General features: G+C 33.1%; 1 protein-coding gene across 1 annotated transcript; it reads right to left on the bottom strand.

Moving 5' to 3' along the window:
* Window positions 1–7,948: 7,948 nt before the first annotated feature.
* LOC149561824 (uncharacterized) lies at window positions 7,949–9,047 on the bottom strand. Its single transcript, XM_089827908.1, is given in 5 exon segments — window positions 7,949–8,041; window positions 8,175–8,440; window positions 8,606–8,635; window positions 8,638–8,737; window positions 9,039–9,047. Coding segments are annotated over 5 exon segments (498 nt in total).
* Window positions 9,048–11,361: the final 2,314 nt, after the last annotated feature.

The raw sequence follows: 11,361 nt of genomic DNA, 5'->3' as shown, positions 1-11,361 counted from the left end.
GTTATTGATACATTTCCTTAATATGATGATTAGCATATGATAGATGATGTTATCCATATTTGTAGGATTATCTTATGATTTTCTTCTAGCATGTTAGATCTCCTTATGCTTATGTTGTAGCATGTTTTAGTAGTGACATCCTTATATGATAGTACTGACGATCTAATTGGTAGCTTGGGATATTATGTGTAGGGGATAGCTAGGGCCCATGATGGTCTTATGATGCTATTATGGTTGGGAGGAACTACATACTTAGATTAGTTGCATTGTTCATTGCGATGTTATTTTTGTTTATTGTGATGTTGTTTTAGTACATTGCAATGTTACCTTCTATGCTTTCCCTTTAGTACTATGTTTACTCATTAGATTCAGATTCTGGTTTTCCATCTTCAATTATTATTTGAGTGTCCTTGACTCAAGATGTGGATCTAGTACTCCCCAATGTTGAGGAACTTTATTTCTTAGCTTTTTACCTTTTTGTTTTTGGCTTCTTGTCTTGGAATCTCACAATAAATTGTACTTTCTCATGTGAGAATGCAAGATCTTGCATGGTGTGTTGAGTTTCCTCGTGTGGCCTTTGGCACATTCTCGCGCAAAACCTAATGCCAATTTTGGGTGTCTTGGTTATTTGGCCAAGTACTTTCTTATATTTTTTTGTGCACATCCTCATATGGAAGGTACTTCCTCACGTGGCATGTTGCATATCTTTGTACGAGAATTTATCAATTTGTGGTCCTCGCACAAAAAATAGGGGGCATCTCCACTGGTTTTCTGAGATCAATTTTTTGTGATTCTAGTACCCTTTGGGTTTACTTAATTTTCCATGCTCTCACAAATCTTAGATTCTTTGTGTTGTTTTCATTTTGGGTTTTTGTTTCCTATTTTATGTGTGTCAGTTTGGGTAGTGGCATTTAGAGCTTCGTTGGTTGTTGGGATGATGGTTAAGTCTTCTGTTGTGATCTAAGTGATCCATGTATGATGTTGTCATGTGCACTCATACTTATTCAAAAAAAAAACTGTCTTGGCTTGTATTTCATCCTTGTTCCAAGGATCTCTAGGTGGGACATTACATCTAGTACCAGAGCCCATGTTGAAATATTGGGATCTTTGTGTTATGCTAATATCTTGTTGTTTCATGCTTTTGACTCTTATGCTTATGATCTGATTTTTCTGATTGTATCTTGTTGTTCCCATAGTGATGTCTCATGCACATAGACCTAGTGGTTAGGGTGGTGCCCATAGCATTAATCATGGAGAACACTAGGAAGAGGGATGTCATGAAGGAGAGGAAGAATAGGGTAGCGCTAATTAGAATGTCATTGGGACATTGATGCCAATGTTTCAAGAGATTCTTGCTCAATTGGGCCCTCATGTTGAGGAGCACCAAGAGGATCACAATCAGGAAGAGAGATCTCATCATGGAGATTCCCATCAGTCAAAGCATAGAGAGGAAGAGCATGAATGGGAACATTTTCATACACCACCTAATAGAAGAAGGCACTAATGAAGGGGTCATGGTCGAGATGATGATGATTTCACTCAAGTTTAAATGATGTGGGAACTTCAGAGGTCCAAACCATCGATGTTTGATGGCCAAGGGACAGGACTCAAGGCTAAGACCTAGTTGCTTGATATGAGACTTTGTTTCTCCTTACTACACTAGTAAATTTGGACTTAATTTTTGACAAATTTTGGTTGAAATTTCAACCCAAGTTGGTCAAAATTTTGACCAAGTAGTTTGTAGTAATTTTGACCAACCTGAACGTTGGTCAAAATTTTGACCAATAAATTTGTTAAAAAATTTTAATTTTTGCTAGCTTTGATTTGTCATTGTTGGTTGAATTTTCCACCAATGTTTGGTCGAAATTTTTTTAGAATTGGTGGAAATTTTGACCAATTCTTGGTAGAAAACTCTCAAGAATTTGTCAAAATTTCAACCAATGTTTGGTTTAATAAAAATTATAATTGATGGAAATTTTGACCAATTCTTGGTAGAAAACTATCAAGAATTTGTTGAAATTTCCACCAATGTTTTATCAAAATTTCTTTTGTGTTGTATCAAGAAATTGTTTCTTATCCAAGCCATTTAATTTGCAACATTTTAAATCTCTACAAAGATAAAGTTGGACAGGAAAAAATTTCTTCTCAAAGGTGTCCTTTAATTGTAAATCATCCATTCTATTATCTGTTCAACAAACAAGACATATCTAGTTCAACAAATAATGGAATGGATGCTTTACAATCAGAGGACACCTTTGAGAAGAAAAATTCTCCTACTCCAACTTTATCTTTGCAGAGATTTAAAAGGTTGCAAATTAAATGGCTTGTATAAGAAACAATTGCTTGATATAGCATGGAACAAATGGACATTTATGCATAGGGTACCATCAATTATGTGAGTGATGCAAATGTAGCCAAATTAATTCAAGGACTAGCTTGTTATAGTAAGATATGACATCTTATAAGAGACCAAGTTCAAATTACCCTCACTACAATTCAGGGACCCGTAACCACACATACATGCAAAAAGTCTATGCTAAATGGGCATGGAACCCATGAATAGACCTTGAATTTGAATCCAAATATCAACTATCAATAGGCCCACATGAAATATAAATTACCTAAACAACAATCAAGCTTTACCCACATAAATAAATAGAAAAAAGAAAAACTAAATAACTAAACAATTCTCAAATGATAGTAACTAATAACCTATCTTCTATGAGATTTATGCAATGGGTAGAATGAACTACTCTTGCAAGAGAAAACTAGATTCAAATCAATAGAAATGTTGAAGGGGAGTTTTACTAACAAGAGATAACACTCAAATGAGATGCATATTCAAATTGCTCTCGACACTATTAGACAGCCCATATATGCAACAAGGTTGAGTTGCATGAACATGGGTGCCTATGAATAGAACTCAAGTTTAAATAATAAAAATATGTGTTAGTCTTATGTGGCTTGGCTCATATGGCATATAAGTCAATTTAACAGAAAAAACCAAGCTTTAATGAGAAAAAAAGGTTTAAATGAGCAAACTGTGAATATGTTTGTGAGTGGATAGAAATTAAGCAATCCAAAGAAGTTGAAATTGCAAATGTACTCTCTAAATGTTCTCATGAATATTTTTATCACCTCTTCAAAGTGAAGCATTTCCAACTCTTTCTCTAATGCCATTAACAGTCACCTCTAATTGACCTGGTCCTGCAAGTGCACCCTATAATTCACATCATGAGAACTCATAAACTTAACACTCAATACCAAAAATTTATAGATAATGATAGTAATGAGAAGGATAAAAAATGAATATTACAGCCAAGGTATTGGTAGTTGCAAGACCAAGGTCATTGTGGCAATGAATTGAAATAATGGCATTCTTAATGCTTGGAGTATTGGCTTTGATGCATGTAATCAATTCATAGCATTTGGAAGGAAATAAATACCCCACAGTATCCCCATCCCAATAGTGGTGGCTCCTGCCTTGATCACCTCTCCCAATATCTTGTACAAAAAAATTGGATTAGTCCTACTAGTAGTTAAGTTCATCAATTTCTGTGACTTGATATCTCCACATTTTAAGTAGCTCAATAGGCTACATACAAAAAACTTGAGCAAGCCTCAACTAAAAAGTAATCTGTGTTTAAGGGACTCTACTAAAAGTAATTGACATGTGGCACTCAATGAAGAGAAATGGGCAAAGAGATCAAATTAATAGGTGAACACTAATAATTTCAGTTTGGCTACACCCACATGGTGGTTTGAATTTCTTAAGACACCCCAATATAATCTGGGTATGAATATTTTGTACCGTATTTGTGAAAATTCATAACTACATCCTAGGAAATGCATTATTTAGGGATGAAGAGGATTTTTATTTCATGTTGTTCTTGTTAAATATATACTGAACAACATGAATGAAAGCTTGTATATCTCTTATGATGGTCCTATAGAAAGCCTTTGCCCTGATGAGTAGTTTGATTCTTATGACTTCAAGTCCTTTAGAGTCCTGATGATTACAATAAAATAAATTGCATGAAAAGTGCTATGCACCCTCTTTAGAAATCCTCAAAGATTAGAAGTCTCCTGGTGAAAAATACTTCCATAATGATGCAACTAATCTACATAGGTGTGGGTTATGAATTTGGTAGTACTTATGCTTTAGGTTGCCTATTAATATGAATAGTAATATTACACACTCCAAAGTGTGTAATCTTAGAAGATCATCTTGAAAGAAAAAATCTCCTAGCAAGTGAGCTGAACAATCCTCCAACATTGAGCCTTTAAAAATCTAACTCTCCCAAGTATCAAAATTATGACTCACAAAGGCAAGCTCCATTTTCCTATTTACCTATAATAAAATCATAACCAAGTTAAGAAAATTTTACATATTTGCATTAGACATTAAATCCAGAGATATTTTTTTGAGCAAACATAATCCAATTATTAGGACTGATAGCATCTTTAGAATACAACCTATTACAATGAAACATAGATAAACAATAGCATGCAAAATATATAGTGATATACCTATTGACTCTGATCTCCAATGCTATAGGGTGTTAAAAAAAAAAAGAGGTATAACAATTCTAGGCTAAAGTGTGGTACCAAGATTAAATTAAGGATAGCATAGAGTTCTAGAAAAGCTTGTCTAATAATATGATATATTGAGCAATTTCTCAATATTGAGTCATTTTTGCATAGTAATACCTGCAAAAAAATATAATAACCAAAACCAACAAAAGGTTGTGTGAAAAAAAAAAAACCCCAAGAGAGAAAATAACAAAAATGATGCAGAGGTCGCACTGGGTATCCAAGCAAAAAGAAACCAGAAGCCCAATAAGATTGATGACTACAAGTCCCATCTTGGGTGATTGCACTACCAAATGAAAGCACCTGAATTATATCAATCCTAAGGCCTTTTAACTAATCACCTACCAATTTCTTTGCTTGCACTAATCAAAAGTAATTTTTTTATAGGAAAGTTAAAAACCATGTAAAGATTAAAAATGCCTATCATAGGATGGGTGGTCCATAAATGATTTCCATAGTGGAGTTCTTGTACAAAAAAGAATCAAAAAATGCCTACTAGAAGATCAAATATATTGTACATGACACATCAAACAATCCACAATGTACATAGCCTATTAATCATCAATTGTTTTTAATAGATCATTTTCCCAAATATTGAATCAGATTATCATTTTGATGTTAGTACTATGCTAATAATAATGGCAATATGTTGCATGCTATAATGTTTAGTTGTAATCATACTATTCAAAGAACATAAGATTGCTTAAATTGTAATAATATAGTACTCAATATGTAGCACAGATATTGGAATGTATAGTTGCATGTGACATATAACAATCATCCAAACAGATAAAGAAAGGTTCCACATTGTAAACTAGATAAGCTAGAATAAAAAATTAGATAGTTCACAATACCACATTACACAAAACATGGCCAAATTTTGAGTATCACTTGAAAAAAAATTATACCTACAATAATTTGCCTCCACCTACTAAGGAACATAGACCAACATGGTCCTACACAAGATCAACCAAGGGATGAAATTTTTTAGAGAAAATCAGTAAATTATAGATATGTACATGTTGTAACTGGTTACTAATTTAAAGGATTAAACTTGGGAAAATTTGAAGTTCTATTGGAAAATTTATTGTATCCACTTGCCTTGCTTTGGAAAACAACAAGAAATTGGGCAGTAGGATCTCTCTTAGTCACATTGGACATGTTGTCTAGATACCAACCACCACCTAGACCTCTTTGTGTGGATACATGGTATCCTAGTCAACCTTTTGCCTGTAATGATATAACAAGTCCACCTTTCAAGAGGTCACCTATTGGAGAGTAAGGGATCTTACTAATCATAGTCTACTTCTCAAATGTTGTGTCCACTATTGACCCACCATCACCACCACGTCTATGCCTTGTATCCTCAGGTGAAGCAAACTATGAACTAGAACTAAGAACTTGATCTCTTACACTAATGCTAGCACCCTCAGAACTTCATTTAAGTTATTTGATTACAAAATGCTTGTGTGATGATATTTTACAAGTCTGAGGATTAACAACTTCCCCTATTTGCACAATCAAAAACATTGATGCATTACTAATCAAAACTGACTTAGAAGAATGCAGTCGCTGGCACTTTATTGCAATGCATTTTTATAAAGAACAAGCATTATAACAATCATTTATGATGCATAGTGATTTTGTAGTTTTTGAGGAAAAAAATCCCAAAAGAATGAAAAACAAAGAACATTGGATTCCTTGCAATTTTTTCTAACCAAATTCAAAATAAAATTGTAGAAGTTCTACTCATTTGTAAGAGGCATAAAAAGGTAGTTGGGTACTTCGGTGCAAAAATAGAAATGTTTGGGCAGTGCTTCTAGCAACATGCACAAAAAGGGTAATAGAACTTGGGCAATGCTTCAAGCAACATGCAAAAACAATAAGAGAGTGTAGCAGATGAGAAGCACTTGGACAAAGGGGGTTGATGAAATGAGGCTACATGCACAGAGACCAGCTTATATCCAAAAACTATGAAAGGGGTTGAAAAATAGTGTATCCTAAAACCACAAATGTTCCAATTATTGACCAACACACACAGTTGTTGTATAGTCATAGATATTGTGATCATTCATGAACTTGAAGAACTAACACCATGTTATAAATAGTGATGTGAAAAAGGACTGCAAAATAGAGGGAAATGGTCATGAAATACACATGATTTAAATAGCTACATTAAATATCCCTTTACTTCATAAATCACTTCAACTCAATCATTACATTGTACAAACAACCTCATCATATGTCACTTGAACAAACCTATCATGTACAACATGAGGAGAAAATCCAAAAAATTAAATCTTAAAATGTTACAATAGTACAAACCTCATGGAACACATGTGGGATGAATATACATAATCAAGTATTAACCCTTTCGAACATTCCAATTTTATGATAATAATTCACTAGTCAAAGTCCAACAAATTGGAATGCAATGACTGCAAGTATTCTTAGGTATTTGTTATAGGCAACCATGGTTTGGAAGCAAATTAAGAGTATTAGTCTTGTAGCCAGGAAAATGAGCTCAATAAACACTTTTGAGATGGTCATCTCCTAATGATCATGGATAAATCATTTTTAGGTTCTCTTACTTGTTTTAGAATATACTAACTATATTACATATTGATTAACTCTAGAAAGAAACTAATTTGAAAAGAATTATTTTATGTGACATTGCATCAATACTTTAAGAAAGGACACATGAGAGTGTCTTGTTTTCAAATTTGAATTCAAAACACATAAGGCAATAAAAATTGTAAGAAGAGATAGAAGCAAATAAATGTAATCTCACAAGGGCACAACCCTCTATGCTAGACTCTATTAGGCTACAATATGACCAATCAACTTACAGAGTGATTCTAGAAAGTTCTTTATTGTTCAAAGCATAAGTTGAACCTACCCAATATATACCTGCATCACTTTGAGTGTATTCAAAACTTTTCGAAGTGACCACATCAATGCTCCATATACTCTTATTAGATACAATGACAATCAATGGATGGAAAAAATAGCTACAGAAGCAAATAGATTAGAAGCACCATGCCTTGGTTGACAATGTTAGCAATGCAGTGGTGAAGACTCGATATCAAAACTAATACTGCCACATTGCCTTGGTCTATGGTTCCAATGAAGTTAAATATGAAACCATCAACCTGTAGGAGAAATTGAATAGTTAAAATTAACTTACATTCACAGAGTACTCCATTCTTGGGCCTACTATAAGTGTGAACTTATGCATGCTTGATAGGCACAGACATTTACATATCTGGAGATACTTATGCCAATTACCAGAAAGGCCAAGGGAGAAAATAAAATATCAAACTAGTACACACACCATATTGGTTTTCAAATGGACCTATAGGAGCTTCAAGGCTTTCAAGTGTTCTTCATTTTCTGGTTCTAGCTTAGAAGGCGTGTAGTGTCCATGTAGGTCTTCAACAACATATTCCTAAAAATAAAAATAGAATACAATGCAAAAGTAAATAAATTAAAAATAAACAGAAACTGGAAATAATAAAGATGAATGTAGATAATTACTTGTCTTGTAGATCTCAAAGTCCAAAATGAGTTTTAAAAACCACCTTTGTGAGTTCCCTCTTTGTCAATATGTGATAGTGTCTTTGCCATATCCTTTGAATTTCCATTGTTGCTACTAGTAGCCCATAGGCAATGCCAAGGATCACAAAAATAACCAAGAGTGCACCACAAGCTTCCATGAATGCTGGAAAATAATCCAAAATACCCCATACATAACAACAATTGTGGCATCCTGTCATACATGGATCATTGTTGTTGACTAATGAACAATGCACTATCAGACCTCCAATACCCAGAATTACAAAAAAAAAAAAAAACTCCTACATTTCAAATTGAGTTGGATTATTCAAATTATGTGCAAGTAAAGATACAATTTTCAAAAACAAAATGTAATTCTTAGTTTATGATCTACAACAATCAATAACAGATAATAGATAAGTAGACAACCTATTTGAGAAATTGAATCAAAATATAAGAAACAAACCAAAACAATAGTAGAATGGATAGGATGCTTGGACAACAGTCAATCCCATCCATTGTTGAATGAATTTTTGAACTCCTCATTTGTGTCCATCAGGTATCCAATACTACCCATAAGAGATTTTGTCTACAATAATAAATGGGAGAATGATTTAGCTCCACTTCTACACATTAGGTAGTGAGAACTTTAAACAAAATGTGAGGAAATGGTAACACCACTACTAGGGACAACTTGTATTATTAATTGTTTAATTAATTTGCATGATCGATTGAAAGTAATATCCATTTTCCTTCTATTTAATGAAAAAATATATATCTTATTTGAATGCCAAAAAAGTGCAACCAGAATCAGTGTATAGTTAAAAAGGATGGTAAATGAAAAGAAGCTACATTTGCAATAAGATCAACAATAATGTCTGAAGGCTTGCCATTCCCATTCTACTTTAGAAAATGTGAATAATGAAATTTTATTACTCGCAAAGATTCCAACTCAGAATGAATAATTATGCATTTTTGTTCTATTCTCAATGACTGAATGGGTTAAAAATAATCAAATCTTACAATGAAAAATTTGTTATGATGTTCATTTTAAAAATTTGAGTGAGCAATAACTTCTCATAGGGTGGCTACAAACTCAGTGGGTTACCACGAGAAGAAATTATTTATTTCATAAAATTACTATATCTACTCATTCAAGAATCAATATCTTCTAGTATTTGTTCTTTAAGTTGTAATATGATGAACATAGCAATGCCATAGGAAATGCATTGATTCTAAATGTTATCTTAAGTCATAATGAAAACAAGTTGATATGTCTTTGTTTGTTTCCACTGATGAAGAATAGATTTATTTCATGGTGTGTACTCATTACACATGCAAGTCTTATTTAATTGACTTGAATGTTTATGTAATGGTATATGTTAAGAAGAGTACTAGTGATGTTGAATTACCCTATGGATGTAGGTGGAGGTTTGGGTAAGCCAAGACATGGATAGAGGGGGTATAAAGTGTAGACTCTAGATTACATGTTGACATCATCCACTACAACTCCCAAGTGATGGTAGCTATAAATTCTTCTACTCCACATCCTTTGGGTTGCTGATTGAGATAAGCTTGGTAAATCCTCTATGACTAACATTTTTTTGTGTTGATAGTTAGTTAAAGTCCATTGAATTGTGTTTAAATGTTGGATGCATCACCTTAGTAATTGTTCAAGCATGTGTTGGCATGTTGGATATATTTAATTGTGTAAGCATAAGCCCAATTTAAATAATTGTTAAGAGGTAGATCTAATTAAATTTTAAAATATTTGACTTCCTAGTTAAAGCCATCGGCATCATTCAGATGGAAATGTTCTAAAATTAAAGAAAACACAAACTTGCAAACAAACAAAGATGGGAAAGGAAAACCCAACTACAATTTAACCCACAATTGACTAAGAGTGAAGACTAGTTAAGGTAACAGAGATTTAATTTTACAAACGGTAAAGAGATTTTTTTAAAATTTAGCCACTGCCATGGATTGTAGCTATGGTTTAGTTTAATGATAAATTGTAATTTGACACATTAATCATCAAAATCACTAAGGTTCAGACCTAGATGCATGACATTATGACAATTTAATAACAATATGCAGTCTAGGATTCAGTCAGAAAACATAATATGGATGACTCAATTTTAGACCTTAGATGATCATAAGCAATTCAGTGTCCTCTTCAAATGATTCATAAGAGTAATTTTTCAATTTAAAGGGGGAAAGGATTCTTCAAATGATCCAACTCCCTGACCTTGTATTACATCTTTCATATACATGCATCTATGTACAAAAAGAAAAGAATAAAATGAGGATACATATCGATCGATCTAAGATCACATCGGGATAACAAATTATAATGCATTGCAATAGAGCTTAATGTTAGATTTTGAGGAATAACTATACCGAATATCTAAATTATGAGGATCAATCAACCCTTGTAAGAACATTTTGGAAAAACAAATTAGAAAGAATCAAAATAAGCATACCTTTAGATAGCTTATATTGAAAATTAGAGGTTTCTCTCTAGAGATTCTCTTGTAGATTTCAATGGAACTCTTATTCCACAATTTTCAATGCATGAATGCAAAGGGAGCAGTGAGTTACAGATTGAGTTCGATAGTTGAGGGTGTGGGGGGTAGATTCGGCTACATCAGCCCAATTCTTTTCTACCCCTAGTATTCTTTTCCCTAGGCCTACATGTAGGGAGTCCAAGCATAAGGATGAAGAAGTAGGAAGCAGTGATATCCTAAATCTATTTTGATGGAAAATGTTAGGATGAGTGATGACAGTTTACAGGGTTAGAAGAATGCAATGCTACAAATTCAAAATAATAATTCTATAAATCATTTGGAAATGCTTGGAAGAAAAGATAAATTAAAAGCAAAGGATGTATGATATGGATGATCACAAAAGTCTTTTTGAATCTCTCGCATTGAATGTTAATGATTATTAGTGAACTAAAAGAAATAAAAGGAAAAATGTTGAATTGGTTGCAACAAGAGCTCCACAAGATAGGGTTGTGGAAGTTGTGTTGTGTAGATAAGAAATGACTCTGGGCCTAATGCTTATACTAATTCTATAATAATAATGAAATAGAAAAATGAATAATGAAATTGTTGTTGTAAGTAAAGACCTTGTGATCGCTATTAATAATGCCTATGCATGATGTGTGTAAGAACACTTAGTTACTAGTAGTTGTGCAATGAGTTTAGCTTG

Source organism: Cupressus sempervirens, chromosome 4 (genome assembly GCF_028749045.1).
Source record: "Cupressus sempervirens isolate cs-2001-9-10 chromosome 4, ASM2874904v1, whole genome shotgun sequence".
Classification (NCBI taxonomy): Eukaryota; Viridiplantae; Streptophyta; class Pinopsida; order Cupressales; family Cupressaceae; genus Cupressus; species Cupressus sempervirens.
This window is presented reverse-complemented; position numbering and strand designations above follow the sequence as displayed.